This window comes from Glycine max, chromosome 13 (genome assembly GCF_000004515.6).
Source record: "Glycine max cultivar Williams 82 chromosome 13, Glycine_max_v4.0, whole genome shotgun sequence".
In the NCBI taxonomy this organism is placed as follows: Eukaryota; Viridiplantae; Streptophyta; class Magnoliopsida; order Fabales; family Fabaceae; genus Glycine; species Glycine max.
In genome coordinates, this window is record NC_038249.2 from 43,576,543 (window position 1) to 43,604,405 (window position 27,863).

Sequence of the window (27,863 nt, forward strand, 5' to 3'; positions counted from 1 at the left end):
AAGAAAAAAAATTCAAAAAGTGTTCGCACTATATGGAATGTCCATACACATTACATTGTTACTATGAAATGAATTCTTATATGAAGTTCGGCCCGACGCTATTCTTAGTGTGGTGCTCAGAGCGGATGGGTAGTCATTAACGGATGTTTCAAAAAAAAAAAATACTGAAATGAATTCTTATTTAATTTTGTGAGCGACAAATATCAATCCTTTTTTATATTTTATATTATGTGAGACAAAATTAATTGAAAAATTTAGTTACAAATTTAAAAATTAATTTATTAAATTATAGGTATTTAATAAAAGTTGTTATAATAGTTAAAAAAATATAAAATGAGATTTTTTTAAAAAAAGATAATTAAATTTTTTGATAAATATATTAAAAATAAAAAATATATATAAACTAGTGTTTAGTGTTTAAAAGATATAAAAATTATTCAAAAACTAAAAAAAAATTATCGAACAATTAAATGAGATTTTTAATTAATAAAAAATTAACTAAAATAGCTTAGGAGATATAATTTAAAGTTTCCGGGGAGGGGTGGTGTTTTGGCGCACGAGCACACCTCTTACATATACTAATAAAAGCCTCTTCCCGCTTCTGGCTTCTGGCATAAACCCTAGAAAGAAACGAGGGTTTATGCAAAAGCAACAATAACAGCATTCTCTTCTCTCTAACGCTGTCTTATATCATGACGAGGCTCCTTAGAACGATCTTCATCGCCCAGAAGCTCCACCTCCGCAACCCCAAATGCATTTTCCCACTACTCCTCCGAAGCCAACAAAGGAAACCAGCAGCAGTTGGAGCATGTACGGAAACGTCTACGACCGCCCAGTTGCGCAGCAGTGACGAAGATAAAGGGAAAGGGGAAGGTGAAAACTCAGTGGGTGTGCTGCAATTGCGGGCACTCGACAGGGAAATGGTGGGGGCAGTGCCCCGAGTGCCAAATCGTTGGCACAATGAACGAGTTTCGTGAGAGCAAACTCACTGGCACCAAGTCCAGTGGTGGGTTAGCAGTTTCCGAGGATCCAGTGGGCTCATGGCTCCCACAACGACCCCAAGAGTTGCGCCCCCTCAAATTGGAAGAGATCAACCGTCGATTCAATTACCAGCAATGGAGAATACCTTTGTGAGTTCCTTTCTTTTTACTTTTTTTCAAATTCAAAATTTGTCATTTGTGTGTGTGTGTGTGTGACAGCACATGCTCTTCTAGGCTTCTACAAAAGACGTGATGTGGTGTTTTTCTCAAATTTTATACTGTGCAGTTTACTTTGATTTCAGGTCGGGTTCTTTTGGAAATGAAGTTTCTACTGTGCTTGGTGGAGGTCTCGTACCAGGTTAATCCAATTTCATACTTGACATTGATAATTTGATATGCCCGTGAGACTGCAACTATTGAAACTATTGATTTCTATTTTGCTTCTCATGTTTGCCTGGTCAAAGATATCAATGCATTGTTTTACTCTATGTGTGTGCTTTAAATTTTGCATTGGCTGCTAAAACCATATCAATTACTTCATAATTTCAGTTCACCTGCTATGATTTGTTTTTACAACCAATATTGTTGAATGGTCATGCATTGAATTTTTTTTTCCTTAACTATGCTTGTTTGTTTTGTGGCTCGGATTAGTTCAAAAGACTTGCTGCTTTTGGTGAATGAATCGCTATTAAAACATTATTTCTGTTTTTCCCCTCTATGATCTTAATAATTGAATTTTCATAAGAATGCTTCCAGTTGATTGTCTGATAATGATAATTTTTTTTTTTAATTCAAGTTTTCTTGATGCTTCAGAAAAAAGTACATTTGGTTGTCCATGGCTAACTTTATCTTTCATTGTGGTTTTGAAGGTTCTTTAACTTTAGTTGGTGGTGATCCTGGTATTGGGAAAAGTACACTGCTGTTGCAGGTACAGGTTAATTTTGGATGGTAAAACTGGATTTGATGGTCTACTTTCTATAATGGTCTGGTCAACTGTCATTAATGCCTGATTTGTTTGTGATGTTGAATTGGAAGATTGCAGCAATGATAGCAAAAGAATGCAGTGATGATGAAGAACCTCCAGTTGTATATGTCTCTGGTGAAGAGGTTTGCTTTTAATGAGCCTCTTAATAGTTTTAAGGGGTTTAATATGTTTTTAGTCCCTGGCTCCCTGCAAATAGGGTAATGTTCATTTTTAGTCCCTCAAAAAATAATCATCTTCTTTTGGCCTTTCATTTTTAGTCCCTCAAAAATAATAGTCTTTGTTTCCATAAGGAGATGGTTTCTTTTATACTGTCAGAACTTTTGCGCATTGCTCTGATAACTCCTGTATAACATAGATAAGTTAGAAATTTAAATACTGTTCTAATATTTTCTGTATTGATTGTTTATATTGAGGGTTCTGAACTTGACAAATGCATAAGGGCCAAAGGAGAATTTCATAAACTAAAAACAATGTCCTCATATTCTTACTCTTAAATGAAATACTTATGGTCCAAAAGTTATAAAAGAAGATGCTAAATAAAGGTGTTGAAAATTTAAAATATTGGATATTGATACTAAATTAATCTACAGAAAATTACTGCTATGGCTTATTTTAATTCTGTTAACATTTACCTCCTGCTATAAATATATATTTTTTTATTTTAGATGGTTAATCCTTGATTTCATTTCTGTTGAAGGTGGATACTGTAGTTCAGCTTTACTACAAGTCTACTCTCTGGCAGAAACCTAAATTAGGAGGAAATAACTTGTATGAAGCATCTAAGGAATGAGATCTAGTAAAAAGAGTGAGAACACTTCTTGTGCTTAGGTCTAGGTTTCATCTTTATTAATAAATTCTTGACTTATTTAAAAAATAAAAAATGAGGAGAGGGAAAACAGCTGTAATTGGATCTGTCTAGAGAGGGGAATTTGCAATGCCAGGGTTTTGCGGTTTCTTTCAGTTTTCAGCCTATAGCCTTGGGCAAAAGGAATTCTTTTTGGCTGGGAGTATTGCTCTTGCAATTCTGTTTTCTGAGTTTTCCACAATCTCCCTTTGTTAGATGGGAATTGGCGCCTGTCAGTTGATTGGGTCAATGGATTTGATTGAAACCATGCAACCTAGAGTAAATTCTAAGACATCATATCCATTTGTTTTAAGGGATCTTAAGCTTTAATACTTTGCATTTGAGAGAAACATGATAATTCAAAAAACACTTTTTTGTTGTGCTTTCTAAGAAAACCTCCTTGCTTTTATATTCATTAAGTCAATTAAATGGATTGTTTTATAGCCTTGTCCTGGTGGTTTTTTTATTTAATGATACAGGTTCCTAGAATTGATAAAAGGGTTAACACATTGGCGAAGTTGGGTTACAGAATGTGTGTAGTACCAAAGCAAGCTGAAAAACTTTTAGAAACCGAAGGTCTGGGAAAGATGAAAGTTTTAGGTTGCGAGGTTCTGAAAGAGGTTATTAATGCTGTATTCAGTAGAGATAATTAAGAGATGCTGATGTTGTTAAGAAGATCCACTTTCTTTTGATATTTAAGATGTAATTTAAAAGTTCGTAAACATAGATGTACTCATTGTGGCTTAAATACCTCAGAAGATGTACTATATTTGGTTTTATCCGACGTCAATGATCTATAATTTGATCTTACGTGAATTAAATTTGATCATTTAACTTGATCACCACATTTTAAAGGCATTTTAACTTGCTGTAATATTTGTGCTCTGTATATGCCCTGTTTAGTCTGCTGTTTCTGAATGGTTCTGCCCATCTGTGGTTTGGTTTACCGTTCTTTCCTCTCTTTCACCTGTGATATCTTTTGGATTCAAGAAGCTAGGCTGATGGGTTGAAGATAATAACCTTGCCCACATCCGATCAGTTATCACAACCCTCTTCTCTCCCTCGTTTATAAGCTGCATGTACAAAAACAGCATCCTCTTAAAGGTGAACTAGTAATATAGTGCAAGAATCAATATTTACAGGTCCAATCAAGATAAGGGTGAACTTGGATAGGACCAAAGCCTAACTAAGTCTTGTAGCACGTATCAATGGAATCAAACAATTGGCACAATGGCAAATAGATTTAGCCAGAGTTGCAAGAACTTACATGAAATGGAATGTAACAGTTTCTGCCATTAACTGGGCCTACGGTGAAGCCTGTGTATCCTGCCATTGCACCATGGACAGCACTTTGGGCAAGGAGGGTGCAGTATACATTATCAGATGCATTACTTGGGATAGCACGGATCATGTATGTAGGATCTGCGAGACAATTTTTTTATTGGTGTCAATTTTTTGTTCTTCAATAAAAATATATAGTTAAAAAAAGAGATCTCACGTCTCACCTATGTACTTCAGATTTATAGCCATTTTTTGACGTTTTTCAAAGTGATCCTACAGCAAATAAAGATTTAAATGCAAAAACAAAAATAGAAAATTCTGCAGCATGAAAATCTAGTAAATTAGATAAAGCCATTGTTTTATGAGTTTCGAGAGAATTCACAATTCCAAATGTTGCCCAAGCAAATGAAATCATTGATGAAGTGTGATTCTTAATGCCTGCAACTTTTCTAGCAAATTGAAATAACTTCATTTATCTATGCTGCTACCTTGAAATTTTTCAATGAATTCAACATTTAATCACAATAAATAAGCTAAAATTGCAGAGTTTTTACCTTAATTTTCTGGGACAACCACAGGCCAACATCTGGAAATAACTTGTCGGCGGAAGCATCCTGCTTATTAACAATAGATGGGTTGCCAGAAAGAAGCTCCTGACCTGCACCTTCAGCTATCACTATAACCATGTGCCCTTGTTCTTTGAGTCTTTTCTCAACGAACTCCAACAGGCCTCCTGGACCCTCCAGGTAAAAGGGTGATTCGGGAATCAGGCAACAATCCACATCACGGCTGGCAAGAGTTGCATACATGGCGATAAATCCTGCATGAAATGTCAATATTTGGTGACTGTAAACAACTAATTCAAGATAGCTAGATTTCTTCTTGTTTTGCTCAGCAGAAACTGTCATGATTAATGATAAATAATGAACAATTCAATATGACAGGTCTCTTATGGCAAACTCTAAGGAGGAAGATGTCATGAAAGAAAAAGTAAGTGACAAAGGTCAGCATTCAACATATGTATGGAACTTAAGTTGAAAATTATCAGAGGAATGAATGAAGCTTACCACTGTAACGCCCCATTAATTTTACAACACCAATTCCATTCTCAGCGCTTTCTGCTTCCACATGAGCAGAATTGATTGCTCGTTGTGCCTCTTCAACAGCAGTGTCGAAACCAATTGACTTGTCAATAACCTAATTCAAATACAGAATGACATTAAATAGGTGACACTTTAATCTCAAATCCTTTTTCCTTTGGAGTATGATAGCATAAAAGTATAACAATTTTCACATATACAATTTTACAACTAAAGCATCATTACTGGGATATCATTGTCAATAGTTTTTGGAATTCCGACCACTGCAACTTTCAAGCCACGCCTTCTAACTTCCTGCATAAATAACTAAATCTTATTAGTACGAGTATGTCAGCATCAAGTTAGTTTGTCAGGAGATCATTATAACAAAATACAAAGTTAGCAAACTGCATATCAGCACTCAGACCAACCTCAAAAATCATAGCTGCTTCATACTGAGTTCCATATCCTCCAAGTATATAAACCTGATTAATGCCCCGGTCCTGAATGCTATCAACAATCTTTGAGGTGTCATGTCCTCCATATGATGTACCAAGGATGCTTCCACCACGTTTGTGTATGTCGTTCACAACCTTTGGTGTCAAAGGCACTGTATTTCGAGAATAAAAACCTGGATATCCTCCCTACAATTAACCAAACACTAGATTTACACTTCAACGATACATCCTCACCATAAACCATCCAATACCCGTCAAAAATTGCAAATAAAGCTTCTAATCTGTCAGTTATAAATACAGACACATACATAATAAGTTATGTTAATTGGTACATAAATGATACCTGTATTCCCAAAACTTTGTGCACCCCATACATATGATATAAGCCGCATACTATTTCTCTTATCACTGTATTTAGACCAGGACAAAGTCCACCGCACGTGACAATACAAGCGTGCACTTCCTCTGAATCAAAATATACCTTCCAAACATTCAAATCACTGTTATTTCCCCATAAATTACATTGATGAAATCAAGGTCACAGTTTTGACAAAAAAAAAAAAGGTAAAACCTTCTGAGCAGGCCCAGCACGACGAAAATGGGTCCCTCTTGGACTATTTTTGTGTACAACTATCTGCACAAAGGAAATCAATTTGTTTAAATAATTCTGAAACACTGCAAGAATGGTAAAAATAGAAACCTATCTACAAAAAGGTGAAAAATTACCAACCTGTTGCGCAATTGTATCATCCACATTCACGTAGTATTGCCTGTGCAAGCAAAAATTAACCAACTTAATCACCAATTGAGTTAGGACAATTCCAACAGTAGCTATACAGCATAGTAATCCAACAGATTGGCTTACGCAACAACAGAATAGGAAGGATTGTCTTGTAACGGGTCAGGATATGTCTGCATGATTAAAAAAAAGGAATTATTATATGTTGAAAATCAAACACATATATAGTATAACAGTAAAAGTCCATAGTTTTAATCAGAAATTTTCATATATTATATAATAAGTTTGTTGACTTTTATAATAATTATCTAAAAACCTACATACCTAACATGATTTCTGGTTGATCGACCTTATAAAAGTCTTTACAATAACTATCTTAAAAATCATACCTAGCATGATCTTTGGTTGATTGACGGTTTCCACTGGGAGAGTGTCAGGGCATATATAACTTAGGTAGAAACTAAAGTTGTAATATAAATACATCCGCTCAAACCAGAACATAGGTTCATTTGATAGCTGATCAACAGAGGGGAAGTAAGGGCCTTACTTGGAGGAGAGGGATGTAATCAGATAGATGAGGAACATCCTCAAGTACGAAGCCAGAAGCTGCTGTGGTGATTTTGTCATGGGAAGTGACACAATCCAGCATGGTGCTGTTGGATACTGTAATACCACAATTCAATTTCGTAAGGTTTTCGTGGGACTCGGAGTTTTCAGCTGCACAGCTGAAATCCTAGCAAATACTAGTCTCAAGTACTTTATATGTATTGAAGGATAAAACATTGGTAATGGCGCAAGGAATTAAATAGTAGTTACTAGTTAGTTATTCACGAGAGTATTTAATTTGCAATAAAATACTGTATGAAGTAACAAGTGGATAGAATAAAAGAAATTGAAACTAGCTACCCGGCGTGGACGGATATTACGTTAGAACCAACTGAGTCTCCAGAGCTAAATTATTGTCGGAGTGAGATCATAGTACAGTATTTGATTTCTATCTTTTTTTTTTGTTTACGACCAACATTTTTATAGTCCAGGCGAACTAATGGGCCTAATTCATTGTCATCTGATGTCATAGATTAGTGGTCTGTTAACCTCATTCTTATATCATTGGTTAATATTGTTATTTCACAACAGAGATTAAAACAAAACAAAAATCTTCAAAAGAACTAAAAATATTCAAAAGCTAAAATAAATTTTAAGAAAAAAACTCATTTTTTATAGGGACCAAAAGATTATTTAAGTCAATACAAAATAAGAATATTTGTTATACTTTTATAAAAATTATCATTTTTTTATTAAAAAAAAAACTTGTTGGTACGAGTCCCACAATTTTTTTTTTCATATTTTAATCTCACCAATCAGAAAGATTACAAAAAGTAACGTTATGAAAAATGGGAGTAGAGAATACAAGGATACACTTAACCGTTTTTTTTACAAGAGAATAGACTTAATCTATTATAAAACCCAAATTGATGAAACTGTAATGAGTTTGGGTTCGTTGTTTTCGGATGAAAATTCCTAATGGAACCAATCCGATTACTATTGCTTGGTTTGAATCGAGTAGTTAGATCAATTGATTAAAATATTATTATATTCGAAAAGTTAGAAAAAAAATAATCTAAATAAGTATAATGCGAAATAAGTGTCTACCTATAACATTTGATCACAGTCACAAAAATGAAAAAACTAATTAGTTCAATTCAATTTAAAATGAAGGCGATGGGGGCCAGAAACAAACATATTGAGTGTGTTTTTACGCAATACACACACGAATAAATAAGTTACTGTATTATAATGATTAATATTAATATTAATATTAGATTTGCATAAAAGAATTTAATATTAGGTGCGGCTTGAGTTAATTGATTTTGGAATTCATCAACTCTCACTGCTATAATCGGGTTAACCAAAACAAAATCAACCCGAACTGATGACCCAATTCAACCCCAAAGGAAGTTGGATTGGGTAGTGACTTGCACCTTCTATAACAAACTTGTGCATGGGCACTAGCATTACTAGTTAATGGTCCATTCTAAATTACTACTACTAACTATTTATAATAATGTAAGCTTAATTAAAATCAACAATTTCATCGTAGGTTCTGAATGAATCAAAAGTCTATTTTTGGGTTGTCTTCATTAGACTCGGATTCATAAGCATTAGCATTAGCATTAGCATAGCAGCCACCTTTGCAGTCTCAGGGGATTCAATCTTTTCGTCATGTACAGAGCAGTATCTTCACGTCTCACCCTTCCCAAGGTCACTATCCATATTGCTTCTCTTTCTCTTTCCTCTCAAGATACCAACCCCATTCTTTATAATTAATAAAAAAAAAAAAACTTTTCTTTTTTCTTCAAATTTTTGGAAACCACCCAGAAAATAAATTTTCCGTTTTGATTGGTTTTGTGGGGAAAACATATTATTGGATGGTTCAATGGTGAAGGTTGCTTTTGTTGTAGCTGGCTTTTTTTGTTTCATTGTACGTTGTAAGAAATGCTTGTTTTCTTCTTTTAATGATGTACGTGAATCCCGCGTAACCGGTTTGGATGACTCCTAGGTTGTTCATAGATGACACAATTCGTTGCATGTTAAGCAGTATATTTGTTTCTTGTTGCAATAAGCATTTATGGTTCTTTTCTAGCAAGACTCTATTTGTTGGAAATTCAGTTATTGTGTGATTAAAACATGTGAGTAGGGCAATGGGAGAACCTTGGGAGCCTCAAGAGGTTTATTCAGGTGGCTTACTGGGGAATCTTCCAATCCTCTTCCTCCTCTTGATACCCCACTTAGAGGGGTTTCCCTGCCACCTTCACTGCCAGATTTTGTTGAACCAAGCAACACCAAGATCACAACTCTCCCCAATGGTCTAAAAATAGCATCAGAAACCTCACCAGTATGTGTTTGTTTATAGTTTTCTCTACTTTGGCATGTTTAATAAGTGTTGTTACTTTTACTAATAGTCTAAATGAGGTGTGTGTTTTGGTTGGTTGTCTATCAGAACCCTGCTGCCTCAATTGGGTTATATCTTGACTGTGGTTCACTCTATGAGACGCCATTGTCAAGCGGGGCGTCTCTCCTGCTAGAGAAAATGTCCTTCAAGAGCACGGCAAACCGAAGTCACTTTCGTGTTGTGAGGGAAGTAGAAGCAATTGGTGGCAATGTAGGAGCCTCAGCCTCTCGCGAGCAGATGGGCTACACTTTTGATGCTTTAAAAACTTATGTTCCACAAATGATTGAGTTGTTGATTGACTGTGTAAGGAACCCGGCCTTCTTGGATTGGGAGGTCAATGAAGAGGTATATATGCACTAAGATTCTCTTTTTAAGACTCTCTCTATGATTGGTTAGAATTTATTGAAAATTATCATTGATAGGTTTTGCTTATCATTTAATGATTGTCTATAATCATAGAGAGTCTTTGCGGGAGAGTGTCGCTAGCATTCCTCTATGCACTAAAGTGTTGTTTTCTGCCGTATATATAGCAGTTCTTTATGATTTTGTTAAACCATCTATTCGAATAGCTTCGAAAGGTGAAAGCAGAGCTTGGAGAACTATCAAACAATCCCCAGGGCTTACTTTTGGAGGCAGTTCACTCTGCTGGTTATTCTGGGGCATTGGCTAATCCACTTTTGGCTTCTGAAACAGCACTTAACAGATTAAATAGCTCCCTTTTAGAGGAATTTGTTGCTGTAAGATTTGTTATCCTTTTTGATACTGCATCAAAGCTATTGTTATTAATTGTTCAAAACTAAAATTTCTGACAAACAGAAATTTTTTACACTTCTTGTGTTGCAACTTGCAACTGAACTCGTTAATAGAAGTTTGCTTTTAAGACTTTCAAGAAAATAATAATTCTGACAATCGATTTGATCATCTGAATGTTGTCGGATGTGGAAAATCAGGAGAACTATACTGCATCTAGGATGGTACTTGCAGCATCTGGGGTTGAGCATGAAGAACTTTTGTCTGTTGCTGAACCACTTCTCTCTGATCTACCAAGTGTTCCCCGTCCTGAAGAACCAAAATCTAACTATGTTGGTGGAGATTTCCGTCGTCAAGGTGAATCAGGGGTGGGTATTAATTTGATAAAAGGCTTCTTGCATTTACTTATATTTCTCCTTTTTTTATTCGTCCCCTTCCAAATGATGTGTATAATTACTTATCTACTAAGAACTGTCACAAGGGCAGGTTGCACGTGTAGCTATTGCTTTTGAAGTGCCTGGTGGCTGGAAAAAAGAGAAAGAAGCTATTGCTTTGACTATTCTACAGGTACTCACTTTGTGTGAGTCATTCTGATTTCAAGATATAGCATGTCTATGGATTTGCATATTTTCTTCTGCTGGCATTCATGCACAAGAAAAGGAGGAAAGAAACAATTTAATAGAAGTAATAATTCTGAGTCGTTCAGATGCTTATGGGAGGAGGTGGGTCGTTCTCTGCTGGAGGGCCTGGAAAAGGGATGCATTCAAGGCTGTGTAAGTTTTACCTATATCTTCTTCTACTTTACAGCTGATTTTGGCCAATGTTTGATTTACCTTTGCCATTATATATTTGTATTTATAAACTTTTCCCATTTGAGAAGAGTTTACTCCTTTCTTGGCTATATGAAGTCAATTTCACTATTTTCTGTTCATATATTAGTATATCATCTCTAATGCTTTATCTTGTGCTTATATGCAATGGAATCCAGTTCTTCGTGTCTTGAATGAACATCAACAGATTCATTCTTTTTCTGCATTCAACAGTCTCTTCAACAATACAGGGCTATTTGGCATATATGCAAGCACAGTAAGGCACAATCTTTGCTGAACGTAGATGTGATGCCTGTTTTTTGCTGTTTTTTTTTTTCTGAGTTTTTTTATTCATTGAAAGGTTGGATTAGTGTGTCTAGAAAAATAAGTTTCGTTATATGATCTATTGCTAACGCAACACAAGATACTTAAAATGTACTTCTGAGTTGAGGTTGCCTTCAACATTGATCCGACTATAAATTTAATTGTAGAATTTTGCATGGTGTCAGTGACCCTTCAATCTCTTGTTCATATAATTTGTCATAATTTGCACAAACTAGTTTTCCTATCGACTACTTTTTCTTTCTTTTTCCTCCTTTGAAGCTCTTTGGAATTTTTTACAGTAATAGTTACTGCTTTATTTATCAAATTTGAGCACTTTTTCTTATGCATCAATATAGGGCTCTGATTTTGTGGCAAAAGCTGTGGATTTAGCAGCCAGAGAATTAATAGCAATTGCATCACCGGGACAAGGTTTAATCTGCCTTGCTTTTTGTCTCTTGCTGTGAATCCTGATATGTGCCAAATTAAATATATAGGCTTCCTGCAATGGCAGTTACACAGGTACAACTTGACCTTGCCAAGTTATCCACTAAGTCTGCAGTTCTAATGAATTTAGAGTCCAGAGTATGCTCTCTCTAACTCTCACTGGTAGTTTGAATGATATGGAATTTCTTTCATTTACTCTTCCCTCCGTACCTGAATTAAAAATAATGTGTCTCTCTTGCATCTTTGCTTCCTTCTATATTATGATCTATTTGGATTTCTCTACACGCTTTGTCACATCTAGAAAGGGGAATTGGGTTGGTTTGATTTCATATAGTACATCATGTGTTTCAAAACTCATTGCTTTTGCAGATGATTGCATCAGAGGATATAGGAAGGCAAGTATTGACTTATGGAGAAAGGTATTTAATCAATCAGAGGCCTTTCTATTTTTTCTCTCATTCTTCAATCCCAACTTTTTTTTTCTTTTCACTTAAATTCTCCTGTTGCTACTTCAATTCAAGAAGCATCACTTAAATCATGAACTTAAATTGTAATATGAGAATTTGTGATGTGACCCATTTCAGGAAGCCACTGGAGCAGTTCTTAAATGCAGTAGATGGAATCACTTTGAATGATATCACTAAAATTTCTCAGAAGATTATTTCCTCACCTCTCACTATGGCATCATATGGGGATGGTAACAATCGATTAATTAGTAGTAATTTAATTCAAGCATTCGGTTTGGTTACTGATACAAAATGCTATTGCCATGTCTTTGTCTTGCAGTTTTCAATGTTCCCTGTTACGAATCCGTTAGCAGGAAGTTCCATGCAAAATGAAATTGCTTTTTCATTCTCACCAAGCCAAAATAAATCCCAGAGAATTTTTATTGCGGATATGAGATGAACCTTTTTACTTTTGTTTTTAGTCATTCCCTTTGAAATATAGGTGTATGATCTCACGACATTTTCCTTCTTTTTGTCAACTAATTAATTTTCTGTATTTCTTTTATTAGTTCTTTTCAGAAATAATTGATTTGGTTTCTACTTCTGTAAGAAATAAGAAAAATGATTTATCTGTCTTCTTTTGAGAAAAAAATAAATATATCTATTTATTAGTCATTTTAAAAGTTTGAAATAATATTAAGTATTATTTCCTTAACTATATTAAAAAAATAGTAAATAAAATTTTAAAAAAAAAAAGAAGTAAAAGATATATTAAGAAGCTACTAATGATTTTAGTGAAAGCAAGGAGATTAATCACTTTTTATAATCTACGTTATAACTTTAAATATATAGAGAGATTAAGACGATATCAAATATTGTGTTTTTAATTTAGTTCAATTGAAAATATTTATTAAAATAATAATTAAGAATAGAAATTATTAGGTAAATTATTGTGTGTGTATATATGTGTGCACTAAAAACTGAATTATTTTATTATTATTTAAAAGATTTATTTACAAAATATATTTTAAAATACATAATATATATATATATATATATATATATATATATATTAGTGTAATATATAGAGAGGGGAGGAGATTCTTTTAAAAAATTATACATATTTGTTGTTTGTCGAAGTTAAAAAGTTATTATATTTTTTTTTCTTGAATAAGAGATTATGAGTGTCCTTCAAACTCATTTGGTTAGAGACCAATCTCATTCGCAATATATGATTGTCATTAATCTAAAAGTTTTTTGCACACATAAGAATTTAACAAAAATTCTCCTTTTTACTCATGTAAATACACCTAAACTTTATACTTGGGTCAATCCAATGGGTTACTATATGTTTAATATACATGTATGAGCATTACAATTATTAAATTCAATAAATATATTATATTCTATAAATATAATATTTGTCAGTAATATTTTTAAAATTAATTATATACTAGTTAAAATAATTAGATTTAATTAATAGAAAGGACATAGTAAATTGGTTCTTACGAATAGCCCGGCACCAAGCGCCCAAGCCAAAAGTGCATTTTAATTAAACTTTCGTCTAATTTTGTTCCATCAATGTAAACGAATGTATTAAAAATATGCATAATAACGAAGGTACGGAGAGAGGTGATTAATTAATGGGTTTTTTACCCAACAAGCATTTTTTTCTCAATATTTTTAAAATACAGGACGGAGCTGCTGTCGAGTGACGATTGGCCGAGGGGAGTTCCATCATGAAGCTGGGTACAAATAAGCCAGTAAAAGACAAGTAGAAGCCAATGAAAGAGGAGTTGTCAGGGTACGACGAAGCACGCCTGGTACGTAAACAATATGGATCACGTGGGTTTGTACTGATCCGCTTTCGAGCTGTCGAGTGAGGATTGCTCCATCTATTAAGAAAGGACGCGGAGGGCCTTGTTTATTTATTTAGAAAGGAAGTACATTCGGATTTGTCACCCTGACTTCTAAATGTTGGCTTTTTTAAATTTATGTTTTAATTTAAATTATTAAAAATAGAACTTTGAACGTTGATTTTTAGCATAAACTTGTTCTTTTGACCGTCAGTTCATATAGAATATTAAAAAAATTAATTGCATATCAAATAATAGAGTTGATAAACAATCTAACTATTGAAAAAGTTTTTATCCAATAGACATTTTAGTTACTCTTAACAAACCAATAATCCAACTATTACAAGAATGCACGACACCTTTCAAACTAAAATTATTTCTATCATTTTCATGTTAAAATTGTTATTGTTATTACATTGTGTTATTTTTAGTTTATTATTTATTGTTTATTATGTTTTAAATTCATTTTATTATTTTCAATTGTTATTTGAGAATTTTAATTTCTTCAAAAATCTTATATAAATTAAATATTATCAAACAAAGTCTACTATCAATTAAGTCTTGTATAAATTAAATAATATAAGAAAAATAATTATACTTAATAACATCATTTTCTTAAATAAAAAATGTTTTAATAAAAAAATATTTTTATATAATATAATATTTAAATTATTTAAATTAAAACATAAATTTAAAAATAAAAAAATAAATTAAAAAAAAAAGCCAATGTTATGAAGTGAGGGTGACAAATCCCAACTACTCAAATAACTTCAAAAGTCATGTATTTTGAAAAATAAAATATAAAGTAGTATATTTAAATAATTTAAATTAAAACATAAATTTAAAAATAAAAAAATAAATTAAAAAAAAGCCAATGTTATGAAGTGAGGGTGACAAGTCCCAACTACTCAAATAACTTCAAAAGTCTTGTCACACTGATAATAAGCTGATGAGTTAATTTGTTGATCCAATTCGTTTTACCATATGCGTAATTGAAACTTATTAAAAACTGCGAAATTTGTTGATCCAATTCGTTTTACCATATGCGTAATTGAAACTTATTAAAAACTGCGAAATCAGGAGAGTCATTAAATAACATGTCAGACTCATAAATTTTAATCAATAATAAAGAATATGTTATTAACATTTCTTTTATTCCGTAATAACCTAGCATTGATTAGACCCCATATAATAACTCTCATAGCTCTACCTATTTTTTAGTTCAGTTCTTCGATAATAATCACAAAAACTTTTTGAATTATGGATACAAGAATCCAAATTCAATACGTAATTTTAGTATTCAAAGAATTTTCTTTCAAAATCTTATTTTTTAGTTATTAAACTCCTTTTTTTTTACCAAGTTCAATATTAATAAGATTAATAAATATTTATTTGTTTCAATTTAAATATTAGTAAATAAAAAATACCAAATTAGTATAAAGATTACTATATAGAATATATACAATAAAATATATGAAGAAATTCGCCCGCCTCCTACATATTTGATAGCCTCTCCCATAAAAAAAATTTGTAATACCTATTTCATTCGGAATTGCATCAATTATTTTTTTATCAAAAAAATAATTAAATTTTACTAATTTTCTTACACTCATAATTAAAGATATATCATAAAAAACATCTATATAACCACAATTATACGACCAATCGTATATGACATTTTGAAAATAATCAACAACTTTTTTTATTAAGAACACTTTTTTCAAATAAAATTAATAAATTCAAATTTTAAGTGTCTATTCTAGCTAACATTGTAAGAGTCAATGTGTTGGTAATTTGACACTCTAGGATGTTTTATTCAACCTTTCTGATCGACCCCTTTATAGATAACGATCTCTCTGAGCCACAACAATCAATTAGTATCGAAATTAATTGTCAGTGTCTTAAACGACTATTAAGTGTCTATAATAATGGTTAATTTTCAGTGATATAATTGAGTTTTACAAACTATTTCTGATAAATGTTACATGAACCGGTGCAATTTAATTTATTGGGTTGCATTTGCATGTTACATTGTGCAGGGTGCGGGTGGGATGACCGTTAAAAAAAAACTAATCAAGCTCTGGTAATAGGTATTTATGAGGAACCTCCGACCCGAGGACAGTGCAACATGATCGTTTAGAGGTCGGGAGATTATTTGATTGAGCAGGGGCTCTAGATCTTTTCTATCAACCTCTTCGATTCCGCCTTGCATGTGCACCTACTTTTCCATGCCTACGAATGAAACGTACTCAAGTTGGATATTGCTGAAATAATCTTCTGACGAAGAACCAAAAAGCTTATATTTCATGTTCATTTTGTCTGTACTGTAGTATTCTGTCCCGATGTTTTGATTAATTCGATTTTTTTTGTATAATGCATTTGTGTTTTAGTTCATTCTTTTTATTAGTTAAATACTGCATTACCATTTTCTGAATTCTTATTGCTGTCAAATATTTTTCGCTTCCCATTCCCATTTGAAGTTAAAACAATTCAAAGAGCATGATAGTTACTGCGGATCCAAAAATATTATATAGTGGGTGGAATACTTATATACAAAATTTTGAGGGAACAGTACTTATAATAAATTAAATTTTTATATTACAAGAATAATTTATAATTACACTTGTATGTTACACTAAGAGGATTTTAAAAGTCTGCAAAGATAATTGCTCCATTGTCTCAAGTGGATCCATCCTGATCATAGTTACATGAATATGGCATTCGCATCTTGAGAGGCAACAACCATGAGGTCAGAGCAGTTGGTGCGTATGAAATCACGTTATAAATTAGCAGGGTAAACTTTATAATTGATAGTGAAATTGCAAAATGTGTAGGTCGTATGAAATCAAGGACTTGTTTAGGTGAACGTTTTCACTAAAGCATCTAATGGTGCATTAGAATTTTTTTAGGGGATGGGGGCACAAGGTTAGATCACTTAGATGTTTCTTAAAGCAATGTTGTATACTACAGATTTTCATGTTCGGTGAAAAATGAAATGTGACACAGTAAGCACGTTACAAATGTAGGAAAGGAGAGTACGGTCAGATGGGATGGGATCCCGATTGAAGCATCAAAAATTGAAAATGCATTGAAAAAAAAGGAATTTGAACTTAGGACGGATAATAAACTGAATCAACTCAAATATAATTTAAAACTTAATTTTATAATTCATTTGTTGAAATTATTTCATTAACTAAATGAGTTGAATTTAAGTTAAAAATGGACTTCATTAAATAAATAAACTGAATTTGACTATTATAATGTGCCTCCAATGCATGAGGAAAAGAAATTTTTTTTTTTTACTAAGAAGAGAAAATGGTTAAAACTTAAAAGAGGGAGAGAAAAGTAAAAAAAAAGAGTAGGATCGGAAATTCCAGAAAAAAGTTACTGGGGAGTGGGAATAGAAATATGGGGTGAGAATAACATGGGCCTTAGTTTTTTGAGATGGTCCATTAAATATATTTACTCCAAGCCCAAGGTCCAGTAAAGGTTGATATTCTCAGGCACTTTAGGGTTTGATTGTTTCCCTATATATATACACACACAGGGGCAGCCATCGTACTTCATCCATGACTGACATATGTGGCTCTTATTTAGCTATGTCTGTTCCTTGTTTTCTTTCTGTAGTGTAGCCCTTATTTTAAAATTTCAGAGGTTTTGGTTTTGTATATTTGAAGAGCGGGGATTGTGTGTATCGGTGTTGTGCTACAATCAATGCACTCTTCCGAAAGAGTTCCCTGCAATATTGTCTTGAGAAAGTGGGCAGTTGTGTTTTCATCTTTTGTTGAAATCACAACAATCATTTTCCCTACATCTCTATCTTCTCAATCCCTTCCCCTCCCTCTGATTTTACCTTTTTTTTTATGAAAAAAAAATCGTATTGATTAAGTTAACTTAGAATATAGTCCTATACCGTTTACATTTTGTGGGTGTTTAATTTTAAAAATGAAACTGCCAATGTCAGCGAAACTAAAGCAATTTTACACTTTTTATTTGTTATTATTTCACTAATAGGAACATGTAATTGTTGTGTTAGGGCTTTGCCAATCCTTTAAATCATAAAAGTATACCACTAATAGTTCTACTGTTTTAATTTTTCAAAATCCCCTCATGTTTTCATATTTGAATTGTGGACCAAGATTTGAAAACTGTGAATGCAGAGGCGATGGGAGATAATGAGTATGTTCAGGGTATTTCATTTCGTCCCATCAGAATGACCCATAGTGGGCCTTGAATAGCCTAATAGCGTAACTTGGAAAAAATCGAAACTTTATTACGGGGAAATTTTAACAAAGACACATATAAACAAGATACAAGGGCAAGGAAGACAAAATCAAATGGCCAACATTAGTTTGTGGGTACTGATTAAAGGATTATCTAACCTAGGTTTTTGACCGGTTATAGAACCATTGAAGGCAATAGGTATAATTGTTGTAATTATCATATCATATTATAATTTCATGGTATAAAAATTAATTTTGTTATTTAGAATTTATTATGATATTGGCAATTAAGAAAATCAAATTAAATTTGTCTGTAATAATATTTATTAACTGCTATAATTAAAAATTAATGAAATATAATTAGTATAATTATCAATTATTATATTAGGTTAAAGATGTATCCTTTTCGAAAGAGAGATTAAAGATGTATCAATACTTATAATATTTAATTTTTAATTGTCTCAAAAAAATTACAATAAATTGAACCAGTTGACTGGTTTAGTCTAGTTTTGGTCATTTAGTTGTTTTGAAGTGAACCAATTGATCCATTTATGTCTCACTCACTTCATACAGGGACAGAGTATGAATGATAAAATCTGTTAAATTATGCTCTGTTAAGAAGAATGTTAAACACCACTACTGAGGAAAAAATGTGCATCAAACAAAGCTATAATGGAAAAACTAATAATAATTGGCCCATGCAGGTCTCGAACCTGCGACCTTCGCGTTATTAGCACGACACTCTAACCAGCTGAGCTAATAGGCCAATTTATTAATATAAACTCCTATATAGCAATATTACTATCTATTTCTTATGATATGTGTTGTTTTATACCTAATGTTGAATGCAAAAGTGGGAATATTTATTTTATTCTTTAACACTCTAGTTCATTAGAAAAAAAAAAGTCTAACTAATTTGAAATTTAATTAAAACATAAATAAATAATTATTTTTATCAAAAATTAAATTTGAGTACCTAAATAATTTAATCTTAACTTTAACACATTAATCATTTATAACCAACCAATCAATTGATTGTTTATTATTATTTAATAAAATTAATAGAAACAAATGCAATTTAATCATTGGGCAATGTTCTTCCCTCACACACAAAAAACACGTTTGGAAATGCCCGCTCCTTATAAGGTGTTAGTATTCTCATGGTGGCTTCTCTTTGACCAGTTACCAACTGCCACATAGTTACAAAAGCGTGGTATCATCATCCGAAACCTCCCTCGATCCTGCTCTTTTTGCAAAGATGCTGTTGAAGACAAAAATCATATGTTCCTCTCTTGCCCATTTTCATCAGCTATTTGGAACCAGGTATTTAGGTGGTTGGGAATACACACTGTTTTGCCTCGACACATTGATCACTTATACGATCAAATGGGTCATTCTATTGGGGGAGCCACGAACAAGAGGATCAAATTGGTTTTTTGGCATGCAGCTTGTTGGTTATTACGGAATGCTAGAAACAGTGTGATTTTCAACAGCGAAGAGCCAGAACCAGGGGGGATTTTGATGGCTATTAAATCTATTGCCTGGCAATGGATAGCATATAAAAAGGGATTTGCTGTGGGATATCAGTTCTCATCTTGGTTCATGAATCCTCTGGTCTGTCTATGATGGATATTTCAGAAAATACACACTTTTGGAAAGGCACTCTTTTGATTTTGGGTTATTATTGGAGTATATATGAGATAGGATATTTCTGTATAGTACCTTAGTGTACATCCTTCACCTTTTGTTTAGATGTATATCCTTCTTTTTCTATTAATATATATACCTTATTTGCCTTCAAAAAAAAAATGAACGTACGCAAAACTGATTTCTTGATCCCGTGTTTAAATCACAAGATTATTACTTATTATGTCCGTAACTTTTAAATATATATTTTTTAAGAGAATCTAACTTGACTAATATTTTTTTTTAAGAGAATCTAACTTGACTAATATTTTAAGGATATTAATTAAAAATATTTTTTATTATAATTTATTTTACAAGTACATTAAAAATTTTAAAGATTATTTCTCTCCAACAAAATAATAATAATAATAATAAATAATAAATAATAACAATCAACAATAACAACTTTCTATCTTTTATTTCTTGCTGAGAGCGTTAGTTAACTTATTTCGCTAAAAAATAAGATAAGTTAAAATGTAATTTTTATCTTTTTATTTTTTTTAATCTGTAATTTTATTTAATTGAAACATTCTATTATTCATTTTTTTAAAAAATTTGTCATTTTTATCTCCTTATTTTTTAATTGAGATATTTTATCTTTCACTTTTTAAAAAAATATGTTATTTTAATCCATCTTTTTCAATTTTAAACTTGACAATATATTTATTTTTAAAAAATAAATTTATTAGTAATTAAATAATTTTTAAAAAATATTTTTCATATAGATAATAAATAGACACATGTTTTATAAAGTATACATATCAACGTAAAATTGATCACAAGAACTAAAATTACGAATTTTTGAAAAATGAGAGACAAAATGTCTCAATTAAAAAATGAGTTACTAAAATTACAAACATTTTAAAAGTAAGAGATCAAATATCTCAATTAACAAATAAGGAAAATAAAATCACAAATTTAAAAAAATAAAGAGAAAAAAAAATACATTTTAACCAATAAGTTAACATATGTCTTATCTTCTTGTTTGTTGATGTTTATTATAAGATGTAATTCAACTTTTTATACAAAAAATGAAATGATTAAATTTTTAAAACAATATCCATTCATAAATATCACAGGTCATGACTCATGATGCTAGTAAGTATGCAAAGTCTTCTGACTCTTTTTCATAATGTGATAAAATAAAACCAAACCAGGTTCTTTAATCTTTAATAGGAGTAATCGTTTGTTGCAAGTGTGCGAAAGAAAACTCACTCTATTAAGAACATCTGAAAAAGAAATTTAAAAGTAGCCACTTCACTTCATTGTCCAATATTATTATTTTCATCTTAGATTCTCCAACTGACGCGGCATGCCTAAATAACCCTTTCAAAAAAAAAGTAATCTTCTTGAGTTTTCGGGTTGGATGATGACCACTGCATTCCCACACCACTAACACTATTTCTTGCTGCCATCATTTCATTGATTGAAAGCCTTTTCTTGAGTTCAGGCCTTTGCTTTGGAGCACTGTGAGACCTTAGTTTGGCCTTAGAAGAGTGAGTATTAGCCATGTAGTTAGGGAAATTGGAGCAATTCCTGAAGAAGGTTTCTCCACAAACACTCTTCACTGGAGTACCTGGTAGCATACATTTTTGTAAACGAGGCGTGTTGTGTGTTGTGGAGAACTTGTTATTACCTTCATCAACGTTGAAGAGCCATTCAAACTCTTGAGGGTGTTGCCTCTCATGAAGTGAGATTCGACCTTGAACTGGACAACCAAGAGAGGATGACATTGCTTCATAGTTCAAGTCTTCTCCACATTCTGACATTGCAGTGTTAATGCTCCTACTTCTTGAATGTGGCATGTGAGTGTCAACCTCAACAACTTTTTGACTCCCATCAAATCTATTAAAGGGTGCCTTACAGCATATAGGTACCCTTCTATTGGGTAATTGATAATTTCTTGCTTCATCAAACCGTTGCTACAAGAGAAAAAATATTAACATAAAAAATATGACTAATGTTGATGGATAAGAGAGTCATTTTGTAATGAAGGATGGAAGTAGAACAAGTTTCTACCACGTGTTTTCTGGAAGGAGTTTGAGGATGAAATCTATTCTCCTTGTCCATGGAACGACGAGCTCGCGCGGATCGAGCTACAGCTTGAGCTCTGATCATAGCTTGCACACTGTGAAGAGTTGCTGCAACCCTTTTTCGAACTAGATACCCTCTAACAAGAGCTTGTATCTTAACCAATCCTTTGAGTGCTCTAAGAGCCTTACGCGCCTGAATGCAACAAATTATAATAAAGATTGAATTGAAGTGCTGATAGAACATACTAAAAGCCAAAGCGTAACAAAACATTTGCATCATACATTATAACACTGAAGAGGTAGTAGGTGTTGAAATTATCAGCCTTAAGCAAATGAGTTGAAAATTTTAAATTATTAAAAACATTAGGTGAAAATGAGGAAGGAATTGACAGCGGTCCATAAATGAAAAAGGCACTGTTTCATTAATGATGTAAAAAAAGTGCTTTGGAGTAAGAATCAAGCAAATCACATCTTGTACTAGAACAATGCAATTCAGCAAATGGAATTTGTGTAAACAGACATCATCATATAAGGAGGGTAAAAACAAAAATGCAGTATTAAAACCAATTAGATTTGAACTTCCTTAGGAGACAAAATGGTGACATACCAAATAACCTCTAAAAAAGGATTGAATCAACACAGCAGCCCAGCCCTGCATGCTTCCAATAAGCAAGGTGCCTCTGTCACAGCTTTTTGATCTCACAACAGCCACATCAATGGAGTGCTTGTTCTTCACATTCTCTTTTTGGGCAACAAAGGATCTGAACCTAGTACGGTCAAAGGTGGTAACACTGGTTGGAGTAAAGTGACTCACTTCATCCTTCTCCGATCGTTTCTTTTCCCTCTTGTCAAGATCCAATGAGCCTGAATAGCCACAGTAATCCTTCTCTTTCTTCTTTCCCAACAACCCCTTCAACCACCTTGTAGCTTTGCCCATAATTTCCCTCTCACTAAACTAACTGGAGTGAAAAAAAAAATGCCAAATTTAAACTAAAATGTGAACAAAGTCAAATGAATTTCCCTCTGGGTGTTGAGAGAAGGAACATGTAATGTAGGTGAACAAGTGTAGTAGCAGAATGAATACAAGTGGTGCTCACTGCAATGTGACACCCGGAACTGATGAAATTTTGAGTTTAAAATAGTGAAGTGCAAAAGGGTGAAATTCAGTGCAAGAAAGCATCCAAAAAAATCTAGCAGAATGTATGCTACAGGTTGCAAACAAAGAAGTGATGAGAGTAAGTTTTGGAGGAATAGATTAATAATACTATATCATCATAATAACCAGCATCAAACCTTTTTAAAACAAATAAATGAAAGAGGATAGAGATGTGTATTTTTTTTAGAACAAACCTCTGACACACATGAAGATGAGAGACAAGAATTAGAGACAAAGAAGGAAAGGTTAAATTGTATACGAAAAAAAGTAATAATAATAACTGGGAAAAGCCTAACAAAGTCATAAATTCAAAAGAAAGAAAGAGCGTCTAATTATCTCTTCCACTCACTCACTCCAATAATGGTCACTATTAACCTACAATAGACACTGCCACTGCCAATTAAATTCCCAGTTGCTTGTATTTTCCTACTACCACTGAAAAGTTTTCTAGCATTTTTCCTCTCTGTCTTACTGCTCCAACGTGTACTGCTACAAATAAAAGATACCAACTGACAAAAAAACCATGATGGTTTTCTGGTTCAAACCCTTCAACGCTGGGTTAACCTCTTTTGCTGTACTACTAAACATCAGCATAGCCATTAAAAGGGAACTTTTGTATCATCTTTTTGGTCCCATGTAATGGGTCAAAATGGGTTTGTGATCTCAGTTTCTTTCTTGGAATGGAAAAAAGATTTATCAGTTCCATGCAGTATCTTTCAACAGTGATTGCAGAAAACTTTCTTTTCTTGCAGACCATTCTACTTACATACATGATACATCCTTACCTTCTCCGCTGAAGTTTCTTCTTTCTGCCACAAAACCTGAAACTACACTCGGGTGAAACCGGCCTTTCTAAAAGTAGTGAGGAATGGAGTTGTCAATGGAATTTTCATCACCAATGCAATCAGTTCTAGATTCTTTTTTCCCCCCTTCGGATTTCCAAAGCTTTTAAGTTTTGACTCTCTTGGGCTAAACAAAATTAATAGCACGTAATTAATCATGTTTGTTTGATCTGGGCTGTTGGATTTTTATTCAAATTTTATTGCAATTTATTCTGCTATGTATTTGAAATTTTGAATCAATCTTGGGGGGTTATGATATTATTGTGTGATTTTATGAATTTACGGGGATGTTACGATATTATTGTGCGATTTTATTTATACATATTTATTGTGAGGTTTTGATTGAGTTATTTATACACATGTATTCACAGTATAAATGTTTTTTTAAGGAAGTATAAAGTATTTTTAGACTGTTATCAAATAAAAAAAAAATGAATAATAAGATTGTTACTTTAATAATAACTATAAAAGTCACACTACTGATTTTTACTTGGTCAACATATATCCATTTAAACTCTAAAACTAATGCTCGAAGAAGATGGGTAACAAAAAATATGGTTCAGTACTTCAGTTTATGAAGAAAATAATCACTTTTTAAAATAAGCTAATCAAGAACACGCGTATACCGAAATTATTTTATCGTACTACCGATTAAGATAACCTTTTAAATATTTTGACTCTATATTCATTATTCACACTCCACAGTTTCCTAACGGTCCCAACAAGTGTTATTATTAGTTCGGGTTAGTTGGGTTTCACCATCATACCATGTAGTTGGGCTCAGTTAAGAACTTACGCTATCTACTTTTTATTTTTTTAATTATACTATTCTTTTCTGCATTACATATAAAAAATAATTCGAGAAGAATTTTAAAGACCTTTCTCAATTTTAATTCAAAAATATGGTCAATACTCTTTAAAAAAATATAATTACAGAAGATAATTTGAAAATCACTTCCAAAAATTTAATTGTGGAACTATGAAAGTAATGACTTTCAAATTTAATTTTTAAAACAAGTTTAATATATTCTGTAGATAAATTTTAAAAATTAATATAAAAAGGGTTAATGTAATTTGTCTAATCAACTTAGAGTTCAATCTTGTCCATTGCTCGTATGCGCTAAAACAATCTAGTAATCTATGGGAGGTTTTAAAAGCTAAAGAGAGTAGTTTCATATACTTTGAAAATAAAGTAATACCATAAATTACAAAATAAAAAATTAAATTTTAATAAATTTAAAAATATCATGCAAATATTTGTATTGTAGCATAATTTTAATTGTTTATTATAATAAATAATTATAATATACTTAATCAGCTATAATATTTTCACTTTAGAAAAGATAAATATATTTAATTAACTAATGTGCTTTGTTTTCTTGCTGAGTGAATTATGGACAGTTAGAACTTAGACTAGGACACAAATTAGTAGGGAAAAATCGTATGTCTGGGTACACAGTTTAAGGTTAATTTAAGCGTTTAAAAGCAATTTTATTTTTATTTTTTGAGGGGAAAAGCAATTTTTATTGAAAAATGTATTTATTTAAATAGGATTTTACCATTCTAAAGGAGTATTTATAAGCATCGATTACAAGATATAACGGTTAAGCTTTTGACAATTGAGAAATTTGTCAAACAATTATTTGTATTTAACTTGTCTTACCGTATTTAAGTATAACTGTGGGAGCTAAAAGATCAATTTGATGGTAAAAAAAAGAAGAAAGGAAGAAACAACTTCATGAATTCGATTTCTTCCTAACAAAATTATCCTGTAGTTTGAAATTTTACGAAATCATGCTTTGATGTATCCATTTTAATGAGGTCGTTGGTCTTTGAGACTTTGCTTCAGATATCCAGATGTGAGGTGTTTGAACTTGTCCTATTAACAATCTAGGGTTCACATTATATGGTTTCGTTTTGCATCCAAAAATGCCATACTATTTTTCAAAGTAGACTATCTTGTTCGAACGTAATAATTTTTCATACTTCAACAGCTAAAGTTTCCAAAGTAATAGACTTTTTTTTTTCTCATATCTGTTTTTGAGAATCTTTATTTGTTTTTTCTTAAGCATCCCTCCCTTTTCAGGAGTGAGTGAGGATTGGATTTTGGAGGAACCAGCTTCTGTGTGTTGCATGTGCCACTGGGATAGTTGTATGGTGGGGCAAGAATTTACTGAGGCAATTCCACCCGTTTTTATGGTTGGGACATCAAATTAAGCTATTTTTGCCTGACAACTACAGTTTGCTCATTTGATTAACAACAATTATTTTTTCCTTGGCAACTAATAATTGATTTATACAAATTGTATGAGAAGTACTATGACCAATCTAGAAAAAAATTATTCAAGCACTCTTTGACTATAATGTAACTGAACTTGCCATTTACTGTACAAGTTTAAGTGCGTGTTTAGATTAATTTGACAAATGTAATTAATTTTATAAAATTGATTTTGAAGTAATTTATTTAATTATGCTCAGATGTTTTTATTATAAATATGAATTATGAGTGAAACTCAATATAAATCTTTTAATCCAATAAAAAAATAGTTAAAATTGCTTAAACCCAAAATCATTCAACGTTAATCAAACACCCACCAAGATTTTTAAATTAATCCTAGTAAATAATTGGACACCCGTTATTGTAAAGCTCGATGAAAGAGTTTCTGCGTTTTTTTAAACATTTTATCGAAGTTTGCCTAAAAATGAGTGATGATAACTGAACCAAAGGCGCACACACAGGGAATCAGGTTTTACCTTTTCATTTCCTCTGATGCAGAGATGGCAATTGCTTCAGGGAGCCATAATTATCCAATGTACAAAAAGACTTCTCCGGTGATGATGCGGTGAATTCTCAATCCTGATTGCTTTTCTGCCTGTTTCCCTTCTTTATTGATTATCTTTAGTGCTGTGACTATGAGATTGAAATTAGAGGTGTACATTTTTGCTTTTTACTTCTGCAACCGATTTTTTTTTTTATGTTGCGATATGCTCTTTTGAATTCTAATGATTTGTTGGATTTAGGGAGGAAAATATGAAAATGGAGAAAAATAAAATAACAAAAAGACCAGAAAATAAAATGATTTTGTAAGTAGTTTGATAAGAAGAAGAAAAACAAAAGGAAAAAGATTTTAAAAAATTATTTTTTTACTATGCAAAAAAAAGAAGAAAAAAAAAGTAAAATAAGGGATGCCTTTTATATAAAATAAAAATAAAGTGTCAAAATATCATTATGCCAAGTTATTTTTTTTTTCAACTAAGAGTATCCTTTGTCGTTCAAGCACTACCAAAATGGCATGGTCATTTTCTAATTTGTGTTTTCTGGGGAAATGGTAAGCATTTCTTATCTTACTTCCCTTAAATTGTGTGAACGGTCTTAAACAAAGGCTACAATTTTTTAATATGAACAATCTAATAATAAATACTGAAGCCTGACGGCATACATGACCGCAGGTTATCAACATAGAGTAGTGGGGAAACTTTCATGCCTTCCATTAACTGAGTCTATTTGCCGATAGTATAAGCCCTGGCAAACAGGTGAGTTCATATTGCTTCAAAGTTTCAATGGAGTGAAGCAGTCGCAGATCCAAAATCTTAAATAATGGGTGTAAATTATAAAAAATAAAATCAAGTGGATTCAATTGTATAAATATAAATGAAATAAAATATAAAATATAGGATTTTATTTACAAATTTGATAACTTTTAAAAAATGAGAGAGTGCAAGTGTACATCCTCACAAAATCTGCTATGCATTTGGGACTGATTTTTCCAAGAGTAGTATGCAAAATGGCAAATGAAGCTTGTTTCTTCCTCCAAAATTGTATGCTCCATTCACATGAAGGTATACCAATAGGCTTTTGATTGGCCACTCTGTAGTAGAGAATTGATCACATAATTTACTGGTAGCGTAAACCAATCTTTTACATCGATCTCGACCTATGGATGGAAGCAAACTTTTATAATGAAGTTTTAATTA

General features: G+C 32.2%; 4 protein-coding genes and 2 non-coding genes across 13 annotated transcripts; 3 read left to right on the forward strand and 3 right to left on the reverse strand.

The window, feature by feature from the left end:
• The first annotated feature begins 405 nt into the window (after positions 1-405).
• LOC100780135 (DNA repair protein RadA) lies at positions 406-3,593 on the forward strand. Of its 3 annotated transcripts, XM_006595053.4 has the most exons (6): positions 406-1,130; positions 1,283-1,338; positions 1,850-1,908; positions 2,016-2,087; positions 2,663-2,770; positions 3,289-3,320. In XM_006595053.4, the coding sequence occupies exons 1-5, from the start codon at positions 961-963 to the stop codon at positions 2,753-2,755; spliced, it is 450 nt and encodes a 149-aa protein (XP_006595116.1). In that variant the 5' UTR covers positions 406-960; the 3' UTR covers positions 2,756-2,770; positions 3,289-3,320. The 3 variants fall into 3 exon arrangements, with proteins under 3 accessions (XP_006595116.1, XP_040864498.1, XP_006595114.1); XM_041008564.1 differs by having other exon boundaries at positions 408-1,130; positions 2,663-3,593; XM_006595051.4 differs by lacking the exon at positions 2,663-2,770 and having other exon boundaries at positions 415-1,130; positions 3,289-3,593.
• Positions 3,473-7,371, reverse strand: LOC100796769 (ATP-dependent 6-phosphofructokinase 3). 2 transcript variants are annotated; one of them, XM_003543569.4, is made up of 13 exons: positions 7,273-7,371; positions 6,914-7,029; positions 6,493-6,539; positions 6,358-6,397; positions 6,199-6,261; positions 5,971-6,108; positions 5,601-5,813; positions 5,416-5,484; positions 5,158-5,287; positions 4,645-4,910; positions 4,315-4,363; positions 4,077-4,231; positions 3,473-3,882 (listed from the first exon to the last, which is right to left on the reverse strand). In XM_003543569.4, exons 2-13 carry the CDS (start codon positions 7,013-7,015, stop codon positions 3,709-3,711), a joined length of 1,446 nt encoding a protein of 481 aa, XP_003543617.1. In that variant the 5' UTR covers positions 7,016-7,029; positions 7,273-7,371; the 3' UTR covers positions 3,473-3,708. The 2 variants fall into 2 exon arrangements, with proteins under 2 accessions (XP_003543617.1, XP_006595113.1); XM_006595050.3 differs by having other exon boundaries at positions 7,293-7,355.
• Positions 7,372-8,445: 1,074 nt separating this feature from the next.
• On the forward strand, positions 8,446-12,737 carry LOC100780666 (mitochondrial-processing peptidase subunit alpha). Of its 4 annotated transcripts, none has more exons than XM_006595054.4 (13): positions 8,446-8,628; positions 9,065-9,262; positions 9,368-9,664; positions 9,889-10,056; positions 10,270-10,437; positions 10,556-10,636; positions 10,776-10,842; positions 11,058-11,155; positions 11,559-11,631; positions 11,714-11,721; positions 12,016-12,065; positions 12,231-12,343; positions 12,433-12,737. In XM_006595054.4, exons 1-13 carry the CDS (start codon positions 8,590-8,592, stop codon positions 12,483-12,485), a joined length of 1,413 nt encoding a protein of 470 aa, XP_006595117.1. In that variant the 5' UTR covers positions 8,446-8,589; the 3' UTR covers positions 12,486-12,737. The 4 variants fall into 4 exon arrangements, 3 of the variants coding, with proteins under 3 accessions (XP_006595117.1, XP_006595118.1, XP_003542085.1); XM_003542037.5 differs by having other exon boundaries at positions 8,447-8,628; positions 11,714-11,784; XM_006595055.4 differs by lacking the exons at positions 11,559-11,631; positions 11,714-11,721.
• A 4,886-nt stretch (positions 12,738-17,623) lies between these two features.
• Positions 17,624-17,764, forward strand: LOC112998965 (small nucleolar RNA snoR135). The gene has a single exon (XR_003264144.1). It is a non-coding gene; the product is annotated as a small nucleolar RNA snoR135 (small nucleolar RNA).
• Positions 17,765-18,863: 1,099 nt separating this feature from the next.
• Positions 18,864-18,937, reverse strand: TRNAI-AAU (transfer RNA isoleucine (anticodon AAU)). Its single transcript has one exon. It is a non-coding gene; the product is annotated as a tRNA-Ile (tRNA).
• Positions 18,938-20,952: 2,015 nt separating this feature from the next.
• Positions 20,953-23,971, reverse strand: IQD49 (protein IQ-DOMAIN 49). 2 transcript variants are annotated; one of them, XM_006595056.4, is made up of 4 exons: positions 23,832-23,971; positions 22,498-22,849; positions 21,877-22,083; positions 20,953-21,779 (listed from the first exon to the last, which is right to left on the reverse strand). In XM_006595056.4, exons 2-4 carry the CDS (start codon positions 22,825-22,827, stop codon positions 21,174-21,176), a joined length of 1,143 nt encoding a protein of 380 aa, XP_006595119.1. In that variant the 5' UTR covers positions 22,828-22,849; positions 23,832-23,971; the 3' UTR covers positions 20,953-21,173. The 2 variants fall into 2 exon arrangements, with proteins under 2 accessions (XP_006595119.1, XP_040864486.1); XM_041008552.1 differs by lacking the exon at positions 23,832-23,971 and having other exon boundaries at positions 22,498-23,485.
• Positions 23,972-27,863: the final 3,892 nt, after the last annotated feature.

Bases quoted from the DNA above. Each gene is read 5' to 3' on its own strand.
- LOC100780135 (XM_006595051.4), top strand. From the start codon at position 961: ATGAACGAGTTTCGTGAGAGCAAACTCACTGGCACCAAGTCCAGTGGT. The intron at 1,909-2,015 runs GTACAGGTTAAT...TTGAATTGGAAG, and splicing joins AAAGTACACTGCTGTTGCAG to ATTGCAGCAATGATAGCAAA. The intron at 2,088-3,288 runs GTTTGCTTTTAA...TTAATGATACAG, and splicing joins TATATGTCTCTGGTGAAGAG to GTTCCTAGAATTGATAAAAG.
- IQD49 (XM_006595056.4), bottom strand. From the start codon at position 22,827: ATGGGCAAAGCTACAAGGTGGTTGAAGGGGTTGTTGGGAAAGAAGAAA. The intron at 22,084-22,497 runs GTATGTCACCAT...TGTTGCATTCAG, and splicing joins CCTTTTTTAGAGGTTATTTG to GCGCGTAAGGCTCTTAGAGC. The intron at 21,780-21,876 runs GTAGAAACTTGT...TTTCTCTTGTAG, and splicing joins CTCCTTCCAGAAAACACGTG to CAACGGTTTGATGAAGCAAG.
- LOC100796769 (XM_003543569.4), bottom strand. From the start codon at position 7,015: ATGCTGGATTGTGTCACTTCCCATGACAAAATCACCACAGCAGCTTCT. The intron at 6,262-6,357 runs GTTGGTAATTTT...TCCTTTGTGCAG, and splicing joins ATGATACAATTGCGCAACAG to ATAGTTGTACACAAAAATAG. The intron at 5,814-5,970 runs GTATCATTTATG...GGTTAATTGTAG, and splicing joins ACAAAGTTTTGGGAATACAG to GGAGGATATCCAGGTTTTTA.
- LOC100780666 (XM_003542037.5), top strand. From the start codon at position 8,590: ATGTACAGAGCAGTATCTTCACGTCTCACCCTTCCCAAG. The intron at 8,629-9,064 runs GTCACTATCCAT...ACATGTGAGTAG, and splicing joins CACGTCTCACCCTTCCCAAG to GGCAATGGGAGAACCTTGGG. The intron at 12,344-12,432 runs GTAACAATCGAT...TTTGTCTTGCAG, and splicing joins TATGGCATCATATGGGGATG to TTTTCAATGTTCCCTGTTAC.